We start from the raw sequence: 19,814 nt of genomic DNA on the forward strand, positions 1-19,814 counted from the left end.
GAAACCAGAGGATACAGGGAATATGCAGAGTATTAGAAAGATTTACCAACACCTTCCTCTGACAGCAAACAATCCTAAAGGGGAAAGGGATCAACTCAACCCAGAATTACCTTTATCTGAGTGATATTCCCCTCCAGTTCTGTAGGGGTCTGAAGCTTCCATCTGTCCTTGCCCTCCAATGCCCGTGCGCTCTGATTGGACACGGATGCTTTCCTCCACATAGCTATTCTCCCTTTATTGGTACCAGCTGCTAGAAGACCTGCCATTAATAAAGTTGTTCTATATTTTAAATCAAGTTCAGAAACAACAACAAACATTAAATGAGGTAAAAAATAACCAAAGTCTGCTTTTATTTGTAATCCATCAGTCAGAATTGTGCTCATGAAAATAAAAAAAAGACTTGCAACACTATAGACAGGCGGTATGCAGGCATCCCCATACAGCTCTGCCAATGTCTCTCCATATTGACTAGATACCAACAATCCAGTTGAACCTCCCTTGAGGAGAAACTGCAAGAAATATCACATGGCTGTAAGTGTGTTAAGGTCCCTTCTGTGCTCCAAGATGGAACCGTGCTTTAACTGTGTCATGAGAGAACCTTAGTTTAAACAGCTACACATTTGTGTTCGCAGAGTAGATAAGGTCCCCACAGCAGATTTGTTACTATTGAAAAGTATCCTGCTGGACACAGTAATACGAGAACTCTATACTAAAATTGCTACAGAGCACTGAAGGCAAACATTTCACAACAAGGTTTATGAGCTAAGGATCACGGTTCTCACAGGGTTTCTTACCTTTAACAGTGCAGTAAGAGACAGAGTTTACACATTCCCCTGCTTCAAAGCCAAGCTGTACATCTGGAAAGAGCACATAATTCTCATTCCGCTCTAAATCCCAGAACCTAAGTTCACAGAAAACAAGGGGCTTTTAAAGAGTGATATCCTTCCAGATGTTTGACTGAAGAGATTCAATGAGATACAATGCAGGGCACACATTTTTTATTCCTGGAATGCCCAGATCATTTTCATTTTAAAATGAAACTGCCAGCAGCCGTCTATGGCAGTGGTCACCAACCAGTAGATTGCAATCAACTGGTTGATTGTGGAGCCTCTGACAGTCAATCTGTCTCAGTCTAGGGTTGCCAACCCTCCTGCAGCCAAACAGGGAGATCGGCCGCTAAGTCCAGCAGCAGAGCGAGGCTAAGGCAGGCTCCCTGCCTGCCCTGGCCCCGCACTGCTCCTGGAACAGGGCCGGCTCCAGCATTTCTGCCGCCCCAAGCAAAAACAAAAACAAAAACAAAAACCCCGCGATCGGCGGCGGCAGTTCAGAGGCAGATCCTTCGCTCCTAGAGGGAGCGAGGGAATTGCCGCAGGTGCCGCCCCTCTCCCTTGGCTGCCCCAATCACCTGCTTGTTAAGCTGGTGCCTGGAGCCGGCCCTGTCCTGGAAGCAGCCAGCACATTGCTGCGGCCCCTGGGGGAGGGAGCAGGAGGTCTCCATACTTTGCCCTCGCCTGCAGGCACCGCAGCTTCCATTGGCCGGAAACAGGGAACCGTGGCCAATGGGAGCTGCAGGAGTGGTGCCTGCGGACAGGGGCAGCACATGGCATCACCTGCCCCTCCCACTCCAGGAGCCACTGCCAGACATGCTGGCTGCTTCCAGGAGCAGCGCAGGACCAAGGCAGACAAAGAGCCTGACTTAGCCCCACTGCGTCGCCACCCAGGAGCTGCCTGAGATAAGCGGTGCCTGGCTGGAGCCCACACCCAAACCCCTCCTGCACCCCGACCCCCAGCCTTAGCCCCCTCCCAGAGCCCGCATCCTGCACCCCAATCCCCTGCCCAAGCCCCCTCCTGAAATCAGCACTCCCTTCTGAACCCCAACCTCTTGCCCCAGCGCTGAGCCCCCTCCTGCACCCAAACTCCCTGCCCCCGCCCAGAGCCTGCACCCCCTTCCACACCCCAACCTGCTGTCCCTGCCCGGTGAAAGTGAGTGAGGGTGGAAGAAAGCAAGCGACGAAGGGAGGGGGGATGGCATTAGCAGGGCGGGGCCTCATAGAAGGGGTTGGGCAGGGGATGAGGCACGGGTGTTTGGGTTAGTGTGATTACTGTTATTTCTACATTTTCTTTGAGGTAGATCCTGGGTTGCACTTAAATTCAAAAGGTAATCTTTGCTTAAAAGGTTGGAGACCACTAGTCTATGGAATGAGCAGAAGCCGCTTATTAACTTTTACTCATTATTTAACTTTTTTCCTTTAACTTATTATTTTCTCTGTTTTCTGATATCATGTATGAAAAAAGATTTGGAAACAAACTGCCTCATCTATTCAGAGGGGATTGGATATCCCTTTACTTCCCATCTGATGGTTCTCCATCTTTTTTAAAATGCTCCCCATTACCATTAACTGCTAACAGCACTTTGAATTCAAGGGGGTTTTCTGGAAAAAAGCACTGAAGCCAAATGCCTTCCCTGCCAATTAGAAAATGGTGCTGCGTCTTTACTATCATTCTCCCAAAATTAACCAGGTGACTGTGGCTGATCATACTAGCAAGCCTATGTTCAAGAAAAGCATGTCTCTTATGCTGCTGAACATACATGCCCCATCTTGGCATTTCATTGATATCAATGAAATACAAATATAAAGAAGTAATACAGATGTTAAAGGATGACCCAGTTGCAATGAGGTTAGAAATCCAAAAGGAAAGAACATATTCTTAATATACAAAGAAATAAAAGCACGCAGAATATTTCAGCACAGTAGTAAAGCAAAGCACCACCCCTGTTTGAAAGAATAGAGTACACCTCTACCCAGATATAACGCTGGCCTCGGGAGCTAAAAGACCTTACCACGTTATAGGTGAAACCACGTTATATCGAACTTGCTTTGATCCGCCGGAGTGCACAGCCCCTCCCCCGAGCACTGCTTTACCATGTCATATCCGAATGTGTGTTATATCGGGTCGCGTTATATCGGGGTAGAGGTATATATAAGCATCACAGCACTTCTCCAGTTATCCTAGACAGGAAGAGAGAATTCCTGACAGGAGGGCACACAAGTCCTTTTTTCCACTGTTGATGTGAATGCTGCCAAAAGAATCAGCCAACAAGTTGGGAAGAACAACGAAGTGGTCATCCTCTCCCTGCACAAAATCAAAGGACTCTACTTTTCCAGAGAAAGAAACAGACGAAGGCAAAGTGAAGCCTGGAGTTTAAGAGGAAAGAGGTCAGATGATATCAGAAGATAAAATATGGATTCCATGGGAGAAAGGAAAGCATGTGAAAACTTTTAGGGATTCAACAATATTAGACAGGCTTCAATTCATTTTGAAGAATAAGAAACAATGAGTAACAAACAAAAAATATTAATTTTCTATTTTAGATGAATAATATGAAAACAAAGGCACTCTAGAGTTAACTGAATCTTTGGTCCACCGCTGAACAAGATTCTTCCAGCTGGCAAGTCTCTTGTGTCTCAAGTCAAATTCTTACCTGAGGACTGTTTCACCTATTGCTGTAACAAGGAGGCTACGGTCGATTAAAATAATGTCTGCAGAATGACCTATCTTTCCACTCAACTTCACCTGTTAACAAAAAACAAAAACAAAAAAACCACAACACATCAGTTAGAAGGGACATAATTGAAAAAACAGCAGGTGTCAGCACTGCATACCTGGGTTGCAAAGCAGGAACACAGGAATTACCATACTGGACCATGGCCATAGACCATCAAGTCCAGTATCGTGTCTCCGACAGTGGCCAGCACCAGGTGCTTCAGAGAAAGATGAAAGAAACCTTGCATTAGGCAGAAGCAGATCTCCTCCGAATCCCTAACAGTTAAAGGGTGGTTTAAATTCTAAAGCACAAGATTGAATATCTATTCCAAAATTTGTTAGGATTAACTATTATATATTCTAGTTATAGAAATAAATGTCCAATCCCTTTTCTGAATCTTGCTAAAAAAATTTAAAAATAGCTTTTTAAAAGCAATAGTCTCTAATGGTTCAATCCACTGCAACAATGTGCATTAGTTTCCATTGAATAGCAACTTTGGGGTCATGACTGTGGTTGTGACGTAGGATACAAAAAACAGGGTTATTTCTCCAAGAGCATTTATTTCTGCATAAGACCAGGCTTGCTAAACGGCCAAGTGTGCTGTGATAAACAGTACATGCTACAGATATTCATGATACAGAATCATTTGCGACAAACACCCCAAAATCATCTCTTATTGAGTAAGAACAGATAGTATTAGTTTTGGGCTCTCCCACCACAAGCCTTATTAAAACAGATTAGCATACATTTTTAATGGTTCTAGTTTTGTAATATTCAGAGCAGTTATGTCACAATTCTGCCATAACTGCTGCAGAATTAATGGTGTAATATAGAAAACAAAGGGTTGTCTACTATTATTGTGACAGCATTCCCCCAGGGTGCAGCCCGAGACCGTGGGACCGCTGTGCCCCCTGAACTCTCTCCAGCTTGGGATGTCTCTCACAATGCCTTGCTAGTGAACAGCAGCAACCCCTCCAGGTGCTATCACTCAGCACAACCACATGTTGAGACCCCACACCCAGCTAGACTGCATGAATGCTCCCAGAGCCATTCATGAATCACACAGAAAAAGGCACCAGAGCCAAATCCACCCAGCTCCCAGCACTGTACCTCAGGAATATACCACTATCTCAAAGGCAGTTTGTGTTATACTTCTCTTGGCATCCAGCCATCAAGGCCATGAGTCAGTGTGCCTCAGTTTCCCCTTTCACACACACAGCAAACCAGGTTTGTTATGGTTTCTCTGCTGTGATAAGCTTTAAATCTGTTTACACATATTAACTGAGAACTAGCGTTACCATAAGGTTTAACATCAGTGTCAAAATTCTTATCCCCAAAACTTTACCTTAATACCAAAATTATCATAGATGTCCATTTACAAGTATCTTTATGATACCACGCTCTCTGTTCAGATAGTCTGTTTGAGGTTGGTTTGTTCATTACCCATGGTGTCCTTTGACTCTCTCCCATGTAATCAGTCACTGGCTTTTCTATCCTTCCAGTGTTCCCCTCTGCCTGGGTTCCTATTTTAACTATGTTTCTGGAATTTGGGTACCTCAGGGTCTGGCAAGATAGGAGTTTAGGGGGATTCTGCATATTGACTGGCCCTTCGGGGAGCTGTCTCCCAACCCCAGGACTGTACATATACAAAAAAATCCAGCTCCCTTTTTGGGGTTACTGTGTTTCCCCCTTCCAGCACTGAGTCACTCTCTGCCCCCCTAGAGGGCTGTGCTCTGTACTCTCTGGGCGAGGTGCGTTTACCCTTTGATCAGATGCACCTTTCCCCAGCAGCTTTCCCATAACTGCTCTCTGTCTCTCACCAGCCTGGGGGAAAATACCCCCCTCTCTGCCCGTTGGGTCATTTGCATTCTCACAAACCATCACCTGGCAATTTTCTTATTTGAACTCCCCTGTTATCACAGGTGTTGAAGCTGCAACTTGATGTAAAGAGACAGTTACTTTTCAAAAACTTATCAGAAATAGCATCCTGAAAAACTGGGACCTTGATTGAAGTACCCTCCACCACATCTTTCTCTGTCCCCGAGAAGTCAGCTGTGTGACTGCTCGCCTCCAGAAGGTCAGTTACACAGTTCTTTCTCAAAACATGAGTCACAGGCTGAGTGCAAAGATGCTGACTCAGCCATCCGGTCCCGGGCATCCTCTCCTTTGTGACCAGTGCAGAGACATTCCTGTCCTCCCACTATTCCTTTCCCAGTTTCCTTCCTTGGGCCCCCTTTTAAAACCCATTTCTCTGTGCTCCTTAGGAAGGTGCCTGTCCCTTGTTCAGCTGTAAAACTCTGTCAGCTAACAACTGGGACAGTTTCCTTAATCACTGACAACTCCTCTCCTGCCCCTGCTCCTGAGGGCATGTTGCCTTCTACTGGAAAGGAGTTAGTCTCAGCCCCTCCCAGATTTGGAAGCTCACTGCTTCCCCATGTGACAGAGTCACTGGAATACTCATCCACCTCAGTGGTTTCTGAGATTCCCTTCTGCTTCTCTGGGCTCCCCTCTGGGATACATTTCCCTATGCTCCCTAGAGCAAGGTTTTTCCTCTGGTTCAGCTGCAACTTTCTGGCAGCTAACAACCTGGACAATTCTCTCCCTGGCAGGCATTACACCCCACTCCCTTCCTGAGACTGTGTTGCCTCCAGCTGCAGTGCAGTAGTTGGTCTCAACCACCCTCCCAACTGGAAGCATGTGGCTTCCCCCTGCTGCAGAAGAATCAAGGAGACTCTCTCCCATTCTCTCAGCAGTTCCTGAGACCTTACCATTTCCCTCGGAGGTCCCAGCATAAAACTCCCTCCTGCTGCAAGCAAATACTTGAACCTGAGCTACACGGAAAAAATCGTTACCAAGAAGCAGGTCAACTAGGAGGTGTTCCATTACCCTCACCGTCAAAACATTTTCCAAACCTTCCCAAAATCACATGGATTTCGGCTAGTGGTGCGAGGAATCTGCTTTTGCCCACCCCCACAATCTCTGCCATTTGGCTACGTAACATACTGGCCATTGGAACCACACTCTGCTTAACCAGAGAGATCTGAGCCCCTATATCCCTCTGCCCCAAGCATTCCCCACCATTAATTTGGACAACCGTAACATGCTCAATGTCTGGTTCTGCAGAGGCTAATCTCACAAAACCAATATGATAGATTTTGATTGCCAGGGGGGTTTCTGTGTTGAGGACAGCAGAACTAACATGAGCTATTGGTTGCCTGCTTCCTCCTAACACAAGGCATTTATTCCTCAGGCCATCAGCGGAATTACACTGATAGCACCTTTTGGGCTCTTCTGCTTTTACAAGAGATTTGGATGAGAGTTAGATGAATGGTTTTGGGGAGGTGAGTACCCAGCCTCCCAGCTACCCTCCCTCTTGCTAGGGATAAAATGTGATCTCCGTTCCCACCAGCTTCAAAGACCTCTTTCAATGGGTTGTTTTCAATAGATGCTTGGGTCTGTTCGAAGGCATCAGCAAGAGACTCCATCTCATCCACAGACTTTACATCTTTGTCCCATAGACACTGCTTTACATCAGTCTTACATATGCCTAGGAAATGCTCTTGAGCCATGAGATCAAACATTCCCTCAAAACTTGTAACACCTTTACCCCTCACCCATTTTCCCAACAAATCTTTCATTCTGTTCACATATTCCCCATTACTCATACCAATATCCCTCTTAAGATTCCTAAATTTAACTACATGTTTCAGGGGTAATCAAATCTTTGCAAAACAGTGTTTTTAAAGACAGGTTTCAGAGTAGCAGCCGTGTTAGTCTGTATCCGCAAAAAGAACAGGAGTACTTGTGGCACCTTAGAGACTAACAAATTTATTTGAGCATAAGCTTTCGTGGGCTAAAACCCACTTCATCAGATGCATAGAATGAAGATATTTATACATACAGAGAACATGAAAAGGTGGGAGTAGCCATACCAACTGTAAGAGGCCAATCAATTGAGATGAGCGATCATCAGCAGGAGAGAGAAAAAAAACCTTTGAAGTGATAATCGAGATGACCCATAGAAGGTGTGAGGATATTTTAACATGGGGAAATAGATTCAATTGGTGTAATGACCCAACCATTCCCAGTCTCTGTTCAAACCTAAGTTAATTGTATCTAATTTGCATATTAATTCAAATTCAGCAGTCTCTCTTTGGAGTCTGTTTTTGAAGTTGTTTTGTTGCAAAATTGCCACCTTCAAGTCTGTCACTGAGTGGTTAGAGAGGTTTAAGTGTTCTCCCACTGGTTTTTGAATGTTATGATTCCTAATGTCAGATTTGTGTCCATTTATTCTTTTGCGTAGAGACTGTCCGGTAAATGGACAAAATTAGAAAAGCCAAGGCACAAAACAAGATCAAACTAGCTAGAGACATAAAGTGTATTTGTAGAATGTTTTCTTGTTACGTTAGAAACAAGAGGAAGACCAAGGACAGGGTAGAACCATTACTCAATGACAGGGTGGGGAAACAATAACAGAAAATGTGGAAATGGCAGAGGTGCTAATGACTTCTGTGTTTCGGTTTTCACCAAGAAGATTTGTGGTGACTGGACATCTAACATAGTGAATGTCACTGAAAATGAGGAGGATCAGAGGCTAAAATAGGGAAAGAACAAGTTAAAAATTACTTAGACAAGTTAGTTGTCTTCAAGTCACCAGGGCCTGATGAAATGCATCCTAGAATACTCAAGAAGCTGACAGAGGAGATATCTGAGCCATTAGCGATTATCTTTAAAAAAAAAAAAAGGTCATGGAAGACGGGAGAGATTCCAGATGACTAGAAAAAGGGAAAATATAGTGCCGATCTATAAAAAGGGAAACAAGGACAACCCGGGGAATTACAAAACAGTCATCTTAACTTCTGTACCCGGAAAGATAATGGAGCAAATAATTAAGCAATCAATTTGCAAACATCTAGAAGATAATGAGGTGATAGGTAACAGTCAGCATGGATTTGTCAAGAACAAATTGTGTCAAACCAACCTGATAGCTTTCATTGGCAGGGTAACAAGAAGGATGACCAGACAGCAAATGTGAAAAATCGGGACGGGGGTGGGGGGATAATAGGAGCCTACATAAAAAAAAAGACCCAAAAATCGGGACTGTCCCTATAAAATCAGGACATCTGGTCACCCTAGTAACAAGCCTTGTGGATGGGGGGGTGGGAAGTGGTAGACGTGGTATATCTTGACTTTAGTAAAGCTTTTGACACTGTCTCACATGACCATCTCATAAACAAACTAGGGAAATGCAATCTAGATAGCGCTACTACAAGGTGGGTGCATAACTGGTTGGAAAACCGTTTCCAGAGAGTAGTTATCAGTGGTTCACAGTCATGCTGGAAGGGCATAATGAGTGGGGACCCGCAGGGATCAATTCTGAGTCCAGTTCTGTTCAATATCTTCATCAATGATTTAGATAATGGCACAGAGAGTACACTTATAAAGTCTGCAGATGATACCAAGCTGGAGGAGTTGCAAGTGCTTTGAAGGATAGGATTAAAATTCAAAATGATCTGGACAAACTGGAGAAATGGTCTGAAATAAATAGGATGAAATTCAACAAGGACCAAATGCAAAGTACTCCATTTAGGAAGGAACAATCAGTTGCACACATACAATATGGGAAATGACTGCCTAGGAAGGAGTACTGCGGAAAGGGATCTGGGGGTCATAGTGGATAACAAGCTAAATATGAGTCAACAGTGTAACACTGTTGTAAAAAAAGCTAACATCATTCTGGGATGTATTAGCAGGAGTGTTGTAAGCATGACACGAGAAGTAATTCTTCCACTCTACTCTGCGCTGATTAGGCCTCAACTGGAGTACTGTGTCCAGTTCTGGGCGTCACATTTCAGGAAAGATGTGGACAAATTGGAGACAGTCCAGAGAAGAGCAACAAAAATGATTAAAGGTCTAGAAAACATGACCTATGAGGGAAGATTGAAAAATTTGGGTTTGTTTAGTCTGGAAAAGAGAAGACTGAAGGGGACAAGATAACAGTTTTCAAGTACATAAAAGGTTGTTACAAGGAGGAGAGAGAAAAATTGTTCTTCTTAACCTCTGAGGATAAGACAAGAAGCAATGGGCTAAAATTGCAGCAAGGGAGGTTTAGGTTAGACAGTAGGAAAAAATTTCTAGCTGTCAGGATGGTTAAGCACTGGAATAAATTTCCTAGGGAGGTTGTGGAATCTCCATCATTGGAGATCTTTAAGAGCAGGTTAGACAAACACCTGTCAGGAATGGTCTAGATAATACTTAGTACTGCCATGAGTACAGGGGACTAGACTAGGGCCTTGGCTACACTTGCATGTTATAGCGCAATAAAGCCGCCACGTGCACTCTACCTCACTCACCATCCACACTGGCAAGGCACGTAGATCGCTCTGACTCCGCGGCTGGAGCGCTCCTGGTACTCCACCTCCCCGAGGGGAATAATGTTTTTTGCGCTCTTGCTGGAGCGCCGCAGCGCCAGTGTGGACACCTAATGCGCTCTGATTGGCCTCCGGAAGTGTCCCACAATGCCTGTTCTAGCCACTCTGGTCATCACTTTTGTACTCTGCTGCCCTGTCCTCAGGTGACCAAGCATCAGACCCGCCCTTTAAATTCCCTGGGAATTTTGAAAATCCCCTTCCTGTTTGCTCAGCCAGGCGTGGAGTGCTCTCAGCGCATCTTTCCAGGTGGCCATGTCTCCACGCGCCAGGTGATCCCCAGTATGGAGCAATGGCGAGGTGCTGGACCTCATCAGTGTTTTGGGGGAGGAAGCTGTGCAGTCCCAGCTGCGCTCCAGCCATAGGAATTACGATACCTTTGGGCACATATCAAGGGCTATGATGGACAGGAGCCATGACCGGGATGCGGTGCAGTATTGGGTTAAAGTAAAGGAGCTGCGGAATGCCTACTGCAAAGCCCATGAGGCAAACGGCCATTCCGGTGCTGCCTCCGTGACCTGCAAATTCTACAAAGAGCTGGATGCGATACTTGGGGGTGATCCCACCTCCACTGCAACGACCACCATGGACACTTCCGAGCCCAGGTAAAAGGAACTGCAATATCAATATCACTGTATTTTTAAACATGTAGCCAGGCTGAATGTCAGGGTTGGATAAAGCCATTCTTAAGTGGAACCCTATGCAGCCCTTCATGAGTAGCTCCATCCATTTCTGCAGAATTTTAGATTAATTTTATTTTTATTATTTTTACATTTCTAGCCTTTGTGGTTGTAACAAGAGCAAAAAACCATCATCCTGAATCTGAAGACAGAAACAGGAGCTCTAAGAAAGGTATGTACTGCACCCATTCTTAATGGAATGATAATGCTAGTGACTAATGGTGACAATATAACCGTCGCCATCCTTAACTACCGTATATACGTGTTCATAAGCCGAATTTTATTAGTAAAAAAAAGGGAAGCACCAGAGAAGGGGGTCGGCTTAAGAACGGGTATAGAGAAGGAGAGGTGGGACACAGCCTCTCCCCTCAACCGAGGGAGCAAGGAGAGGCAGCACAGCCAGCAGAGACAGAAGGGAAGAGGTGGGGCCAGAGTCTCTCCGCTTCTGGCCACACTGCTCTCCCCCCAGCCTCTGAAGCAGTTGCAGCTCCGAAGCTGGCAGGCTGCAGCCATGCTGCTCGGCCCCATCCCCCAGAGCTGGCTGTGGCCATGCCGCCCGGCCCACTGGAGCATGCTGAGGCCGTGCCGCCAGGCCCAGCCCACTGGGACATGCTGCGGCCGCGCCGCCCAGTCTGGCCCACAGGAGCAGGCTGTGGCCGTGCTGCCCAGCCTGCCGGAGCAGCTCCAGCCAGGTCAGAGACATCCTCCCCTGGCCCTCCTCAGATAAGGTGGGAAGGGATAGGAAGGGGAGAGTTTGGGGGTCCTGGGCTAAGGGTGGGGTCATGTAGGGGTTACTCCCCTGACTCCCAGCTTCTCCCCCACAAAAAATTTCCCCACCAGGTGCTATCCCGGTCTGTCAGGGTAAGCAGCTGGCGTGCCTGGACAGTTTGTTTACTTAGGTTTACCTCCGTGCCTGTGGACCCTCGAGGTAAACAAACCATCTCGGCCCACTAACGGCTTATCCTGATGGCCCGGGAGCCAAAGTTTGCTGACCCCTGAATTATAGGGTCGGCTTATGAACGGGTTATAAAAATTTACCATTTTTAACTTATCCATCTTGGGGGGTGGGGGAGGGTGGCTTATAAAGGAACTGTCTTATGATTGAGTATATACGGCACTAATTTTTAATAGAGGCAACCAATAATGCTGGGATTGTGGATATTTTAAGAATACCACCACCATCTTTTTCTCCATCAGACCCTTGCTCCAATGGGACTAAAAATTAAAGTAATGGGAACAGTTGAAGACATTTGTTTATCCTGACAACATTCTAGCAGAAAAACTAGGATTTTTAAAAAGTGTTTGTTGGCTGTTGCATCACAAAGTGTATACACATATCTATGACCTATAGAAAGAGGGAGGATATGTTCAGTGTCTGTGTAGACAGATAGTGGACAGGAGACAAGAAAGTAGAGATGAGTGGGCAAATGGGGGTGAATGGGTTAGGGTGGGGGCAAAAATGAAGAAAAGGAAGGTGTGACAGAGTGCTGGGCAACAGCCCTTGAGCCAGCACTCTGGTCACTGCAGCTCCAATTAATTACTGCAGAACAAACCTCGTTAAGAAGAGCTGTGCCTAACTGATGGATGGAGAAGAGCTAGAAAGCTAACGTCAGACAGAATATACAAAAAGGCAGAGCGAGGAAGCAGACAGAGAAAGATCACTCTTGCCTGCTTGCCTCAGGAACTGAGGGCTCCCTAAGACTGTAGGTGTAAGGCTGAACAGTGTACAAGGGTGGTGGGAACCAACACTGTAAATAAATGGCACTGGGTGTTTTACCAGCATAAAGGTCTCTGAGATATTTGTGGACTTGAGAAGGGACAGGAGTGAGCAGGGCCCCGAGAGAAAAGGTTAGAACAGAGAAACCAGGGATGCAAGAGAAAACCCATGCTTTTGAAATAACCACCACAATTCTTGGCTTCACCTTGTACTCCTGACAGAATTCTGCGTCCCTGCGGGGGTGCAGAATTCATATGGTCTGCATATTTCTGTGCCACCCGTACAGAAAAATGCAAAAGAAACCTGCGGGGGGGACACACGCCTCTTCCCCAGCAGCCCAGGCAACATGTCTGTTCCAGCATGCCTGGAGCAGCCTCAGAGACATGAGTACAGGGGACTAGACTAGGGCCTTGGCTACAATTGCACGTTATAGCCGGGGGAAGAGAGCTAGATGTGCGTGCCTGCCAGAGAGATGCTGATCACCATCAGGGGGCCAACAAGCGAGAGAGACTCAGTCTCTCTCGATTGCTACTGCGGCTCACCAGACGTGGAGGGGGGTAGGTCTTTTTATTATGCACGAGGAAGGCTTTATCCCCGAGGCAGAAATGTAGCAGCCTGCCTGCCTGCCTAGTAACATGTCTGTAACTTCTTGAGAATCTAAAAAACAATTAAATATTAGTATGTTACTGAAAATTTGTTTTTAAATTAAAGAAAATAGCTTTTGTAAAACAAAACCGTATTTTGTTAATGTAGCTGTTGATGGTTAATTTATCTCATTCCCTGAGGCACAAATGTAGCAGCCTGCCTGCATAGTAACATTGTTAATGTTCCTATGGTTAGTTAGCTGTTCCCATTCTTAATCAATTCCCCCAGGAGCATAAAATCTGTAAACATTTTTAAGGCCCCTACATTGCCAAAGTGATGTAAAGCCTTATAAATGATAATAAGGAAATAGCTAGGAAGATCTATGTGCTTGGCACAGGTAAAAAGTGCCTAAGTGACACAATGGGGTTAGATTACAGTTTAGGATTTATTTTACTTACCCATTAAAAAAAAAAAAAAAACAGACTTTGCAGGCAAATAAAACCTTCACCAAGCAGTCAATAAAATGTCAGGACAATCAGAACCAAGCATTTCCAAAGTACCCAGCCAGGTCCAGGACAATGATTAGCAAAACTGTACGACTTTCATGTGTGAAAATCTGAGTAATTTGAAATGATGTTCTACTTTTTTTTTTTTTTCCCATTTGGTGTTCTGTAATATAATTTAAATGAAAATCCAGGATTATAACTGGAATGCAGGGTATTAGTTACCAAGTGACTTTTTTTCTGTATTGTAGTTTAAATAAATTACCAAAACAATTGAAACTGATGCGATTATATTGCATTATTTTGACAAACAAAATTTGCAGAATTTTTAATTTTGAGGCGCAGAATCCCCCCAGGTGGAACATGTATTTCCTTAAAGGGTGGGGTTTTCTCCAAGAAATAAAGGTGGGCCTTAATGAATTTGTCATACAACAGAAAGTTGGCAAAAGTAAAAGTGGAACTATACATCTATAGAAACTGATATTGTACCTCAGCAGCACCTACTCTTTACCCCTCAGCCTACCTCACCTACCTTCATAATTTCCTCTGCTTCTCCCTCAAGAGTGATTGTGTACATGGACAACAGGAGGTTCTCTGTTATTACCACCAAAACATCCCTCTTCTCCATGATCAGGAGCTTTCGGATTGAACTGTCTGTGCTCAATGCATGGCTTGTCTTTCCTTTTTCATTCACGTAATGCACAGACCCTGCAGTAAACACAAGCCAGTTACATACTGTTCTGTTCCAAGACACGTGTAAACCACAAAAATTAATGATCAATAATATTAATGGTCTGACAAACCCACAAACAGAAGTTATTCAGAGGCAAGGCTACACAGAAAAAAAGCCTTGCTTAATCTCGGTTAAGGTTATTCCGTTCTACTTTAATAACAACATATTCCTCAAATGCTGAAAAGCTAGCAAATACTCAGTTAAGGTCAACAACCACATTTTTATTTCTCTTCTCATACACTGTTGGAGTTAAAATAGTATAGTAGTTTATACAAGAAGGACACAAAAAAAAGTTGTTCTCTTTTCTTCAAAGAAATCCAAAACTAAGAGCTTATCTTAAAAGGAGGACATCTATCTTTAATATGTGTGTCCTTCTTGTCTGTATGGTCCCAGTTAGAGATGCAGGATAGTTTCTGAAACCTTGGATGTTAGCAATGTGTTGTGAAAAGACAATAGTAAAAAGGTAAACATTTTATATTGGTGTAGTTAGAGAAAAAGTTTGGTTGTTGACCATAACTGTGTATTTGTAGGAGGACAATGTTATTAAATTAGAACAGAGCAATCTAACTTACATTAAAACAGTTTTTTCCAATGTGACTTTCCTTAGTTTTTAAAGAAGCAATGTAAATTGGAAATGAAAAATGAAAAGCAAATACAGTGCCTTACAGAAAATAATGACAGCGAATAACAGCAGCTGCAGCAAACATTCAACTATGGAGAAATGTCAACCTTAGATTAAATGAGGCCCTGACAACTTGTTTAATCTGCTGTCATGTGTGAAACTCATATGACACTACCTAGAAAAGAAAGTTCCCATTAGTTAATGCAGTGCTTTCAGAATGGCAGTGATGAAGTGAATACCGAAATATTAAATGAGACATTGGAATCTGACAAATCTGCTCCCATGTATAGACACAGATCACTGCCTAGCAAACACTATCATATCATTAATGTAGCACTTTCATATTGGGGCAGATCAAGTCAATAATTAAATAATAAAAATTTTCCCAAAAATTCTAAAACAGTAAAACTATAAAAGAGGTTTTTATGTAAACTACTGATATACATAAGTTTAGTGTAAAATCTCCATGTGTGCTCTTTGCAAAGGAGTTCTTAAAAAAAAAAAAAATAGTAAGACACTAGAGACCCAATTACAAAAGCCATTTGTCTTTATTTCCATTTTGTTTTATTTTTAAATACACTACACCCTCCAAATTGCAACTGCACAGAAAATTAAAAGCCCTGCTACACTCATAGTTTTATTCCAGAAAAAAACTGAAACAAACACTTAGTGAATATTCTCTTTCTCCTCTCTTGTTAAATACCGTTCTTTAATGCAACCTTTATTATGGCTTCACTACCACCCCACCATAATATTTTGTATTTATCTACCACTTTCCACAGGAGGATCTCAACCCATTTTACAAGCAGCAAGCTTCACAATACCCCTGCGAGAAGGCATATATAGGGAACATTGCAACTACCTCTAGTGTTCAACATGGCAGCTGTCAGTGCACAGCAACACTAGATAACAGTTCAGGATCAGAGTCTAAAATGAGTTCCATGTAGGTAGACCCCTGCACATAAAGTCCCATTAACCTAAATGGAGTATGTTTGCACAGAGCTCGTTCAGGGCTTTAGCCATGAAATGGAGAATACTGTATAAAATTGAAATCGCAAGGGGAATTTAGTTAGGCAGCATGTAATTATCCCAGTTGTAATTTGGCCAGGATACTGGGGTTAGTGACATTATTCTATTGAAAGTTCCATAGGCTCTTTAATGACAATAAATGGTCAGTTTTTAAATCTCATCTTGAATTGTGTACTTAATTTATTCTGTTGCACTTGGCTACTGCAACACAAAGCATCAACTTTCATATGCTTAAGACCACCCACTGTTTCAAGGTCCTCTCCAGTAGCAAGAGAAAAGGTTAGTTAAGCTTTTTAATTGAATTTTAAGAAAGTTTTTCACTTTTTGTCACACAAAAAGACTATTCTAAAAAAAAGTTATCAAGTGCTCAGCTAATTGAGCGGGTTAGACTCTAAAGACAAAGGGTAGCAGAGAGTGGATACTGTTCAGAGGGGAGGTATATTAGGATGAATATTGTTCTCTTCTCTATTAATGGCCTGGAAGAGACAAAAAAGTAAAATAAATTAATGATGTCTTCAAAGAATACACAACAAGGGTGCATTCAGTATAGGTCAGGATACCTTGAACAGACCAGAGTCTGGATATGAAACATTTTGGAAATCTCAGGTCAGACTTCTACAGAAGTGCACCAATCACCTGTAGCATGCAGCCATGACAACAATTCTGTGTAAGACATTATGAAAGAGTGTTGTTGGTAAATTTCAAGTGTTAAAATATCTTTGCTTTAGACAAACTCTCTCATATAAGGTCTGATAACTGAATTTTGTAGATTGTTTTACCATGGTGATGAGAGCTTTAGAAATGCTTGTAATACATCTAATCCAGGCAAGTAAAAAATTACAGAAATAAACATTTCAAATGTTGTTAATTTGTCATTTATTTTAATTACAAAAGGCACTCCATAGTCTACACTAACATCTCACTGCATTTTTTTTTTTTAAATAGAGCCATTATGGATTAATGAATGCAAAAAAGCGTGGATTACTCACCTTATGCAGGAACTGAGGTTCTTCGAGATGTGCGTCCCTGTGGGTGCTCCACTTCAATAGCGCCAGGACACATTGACACCTGATTCGAGATTTTTGATAGTAGTGCCTGGTTGGGGCACATGTGCACAGTAGCTGTGTTACAGGGCTGGTGGCACCTCATCTAGCACGCGCACAACTCAACCCTGTCAGTTCTTTCTCTACCATGGAGCCTTTAATACGAACTCCAAAGTAGAGGGGAGGAGGGTGGGTAGTGGAGCACCTACAGGGACACACATCTCGAAGAAGAGAGGGTACATCTTGTATCTGAGGTTCTTCAAGTGCTGTCCCTATGGGTGCTCCACTTCAGGTGATTGTGGAGTAGTGCCCTACTGAGGATGGATGGGCTTCGGAGTTGTATGCATAGTTGAAGGTAGCGCTGTTAGGCCTAGTATTGCATCTGAGCCTGAGCTTTGCCTTACTGCATAGTGATTCATGAATGTGTGTTGTGAAGTCCAAGTGGCGGCTCAAAATATTTCTGTGATTGGTACGATATTCAAAAAGGCAGTTGAGGTCAATACTTATCTCATCAAATGGGCTCTGATCCCTGTCGGGAGTTCTATTTTTTGTTGATAGCATAGATGGATGCAATTGGAGATCCATTTTGAAAGTCTTTGTTTTGATATTGCAGATCCCTTTGATCATCCAGTCGTGGAGACGAAAAGTCTTGGTGATTTTCGGAATGGTTTTGTTCTATCTAGGTAGAATGCTAAAGCATGTCTAACGTCTAGAGCGTGGAGGACTGTCTCTTGTGTAGTCCTGTGTGGTTTAGGGTAAAACACAGGTAAGTGAATTGGTTGGTTGAAATGAAAGGATGTTATCTTAGGGACAAATTTTGGATGTGGTCGAAGCGTCACCGTCTTTGAAGAATATGGTGTGTGGAAGGTGGGCCACAAGAGGCCCTATTTCACTTACTCTTTGCATGGATGTAATCGTGACCAGGAATGCTACCTTCATTGATAGGTGCAGTAGGGAACAAGTAGCAAGTGGTTCAAATGGTGCTTTGATAAGGCCTCTGAGGACCAGGTTTAGATCCCATGCCGGTGTGGGGTTTGCCTATTTCTGGGTACATGTTCTGTATACCTGTGAGGAAACACTTTGTGATCAGGTGTGTGAATACTGAGACACCATCAGTCTTATGATGGAAAGCAGTTATGGCTGCGAGGTTTACTTTAACTGAACTTGTGGACAGTCTTGATTTTTTTAAATTCTACTATGCACTCAAAGATCAAATGAATTGGTGCTGTAAGCATGGTTATGTGTTTGTTTTGGCACCATAGGGAGAACCTCTTCCATTTCTGGAGGTAAGTGGTACGAGTGGATGTCTTTCTGCTGTTTAGTAATATCTGTTTAACCTGTGCGGAGCAGGTTAATTCGGCATGTTGGAGTCAGGGAGGAGACACGCCTTCAAGTGAAAGTTTCTCCAGGTCCAGATGCAGGACTTGACCTTAGTCTTGTGAGAGAGGATCCCATCACCGAGGGAGAGTGTATAGTGTGCAGATCACCATGAGTCTCAGGTATGGGAACCATGTCTTTCTGGGCCATGTCAAGACTATAAGTATGACCTTGGCTCTGTCCGTTCGTATCTTGTGTATTACTCTGGAGATTAACGGTATCGGTGGGAATGCATACAGGAGAAGTGTGTTCCATCTGATAAGAAAGGCATCCCCTAGGGATCGTGTTCCCAGTCCTGCTCGTGAGCAAAACCTTGGACATTTGTTGTTTCATTCGGTCGCAAATAAGTCCAAGTGTGGGAACCCCCACATGTGGAATGTGTGTTATGATGTTGTCGTTCAGTTCCCACTTGTGTTCTTGGGGAAACTGTCTGCTTAATGTATCCACCATCATGTTCTGTCAGCCTGGGAGGTATGATGCTGTAATGGTGATTTTGTGCTTTATGCACCAGTTCCATAGTTTTATGGCTTCTGTGCCTAGGGAGTGAGATCGTGCTCCACCCTGTCAGTTTATGTAGAACATATATGCCATGTTGTCCATCATGATTCTTATTGTTTTGTTCCTTATTATTGGGAGGAAATGGATACACGTGTTGCAAACCACACGTAATTCGAGCAGGTTGATGTGTAAATGTGTCTCTGTGGGCGACCACTTCCCTCACATTGTATGTTGTTTCAAGGGAGCACCCCAGCTGATCAGTGAGGCATCTGTTGTGATCAGTATGGATGGTGGATCCTGCTGAAATGGGATCCCTGAGCATACATTTCTTGGACTTGTCCACCATTTTAAGAAGTGTTGGACTTTTGATATTAGTGTTAAGCTTTTGTTCAGGCTGTGCTTTCATGGTATGGATACCGAGCTCAGCCATCCCTGTAGGCAGCACATATGTAGTCAAGCATGTTTTACTACAAAGGTAGTGGCCGCCATATGTCCCAATAGTTGTAGGCCGGTACATGCTGATACCCATGGGCTGTTTGTGACCACTGATATGAGAGTGGTCAATGTTGAGAATCTGGTCATTGGTAGTGATGCTTCGGCCTCTATTGAGTCCACATGTGCTCCAATGAAGTCCAATTGTTGTACTGGGGTTAGAGTAGATTTCTGTTACTTTATTTGTAACCCTAGGGTGTGAAAGAGGGCGATAGTCCAGGTATTTGTGAGCCAAGGATGCATGTCCCTGGTAAACTGTTCTCTTGATCTTGTGGGACATTGGTGGTCTGGTGCCTGATGGTGAGGAGTGATCTGATGAGAAGACTGCCTCTTCAAGGCCATCCTCATATTCGCTTGAAAATGGTGGAGCAGTGGGGGATTCCGGCTGGTCCAGTGCTGTTGGTACTCGCGAGTCGTCGGTGCCGAACAGCGGAGATCTGGGGGTAGACACTACTTCCAATGTCTACTTTCTGTGTAAGAGGATGTGGTGCTGCTGTTTTCGATGTCGTGTCTTTCTGTGCTGACACATTCGGTGGTCACTTGGTCGATGCTGTTCATTT

The 19,814-nt window shown here is 43.8% G+C and overlaps 1 protein-coding gene across 6 annotated transcripts in view; it reads right to left on the reverse strand.

Moving 5' to 3' along the window:
* IFT140 (intraflagellar transport 140) overlaps nucleotides 1-19,814 on the reverse strand; it is a 247,720-nt gene that overhangs the window by 179,242 nt on the left and 48,664 nt on the right. For 5 of the 6 annotated variants that reach the window (XM_034784204.1, XM_034784203.1, XM_034784206.1 and 2 more), the window contains 4 exons: nucleotides 13,993-14,168; nucleotides 3,485-3,576; nucleotides 795-901; nucleotides 111-259 (listed from right to left, as the gene is read on the reverse strand). In XM_034784204.1, coding sequence (XP_034640095.1) covers nucleotides 111-259; nucleotides 795-901; nucleotides 3,485-3,576; nucleotides 13,993-14,168 — 524 coding nt within the window. Of the gene's footprint in view, nucleotides 1-110; nucleotides 260-794; nucleotides 902-3,484; nucleotides 3,577-3,665; nucleotides 3,765-13,992; nucleotides 14,169-19,814 lie in introns of those variants that run through there. The other variant, XM_034784208.1, reaches the window with a different exon arrangement.

Source organism: Trachemys scripta, chromosome 10 (assembly GCF_013100865.1).
Source record: "Trachemys scripta elegans isolate TJP31775 chromosome 10, CAS_Tse_1.0, whole genome shotgun sequence".
NCBI classification, from domain to species: Eukaryota; Metazoa; Chordata; order Testudines; family Emydidae; genus Trachemys; species Trachemys scripta.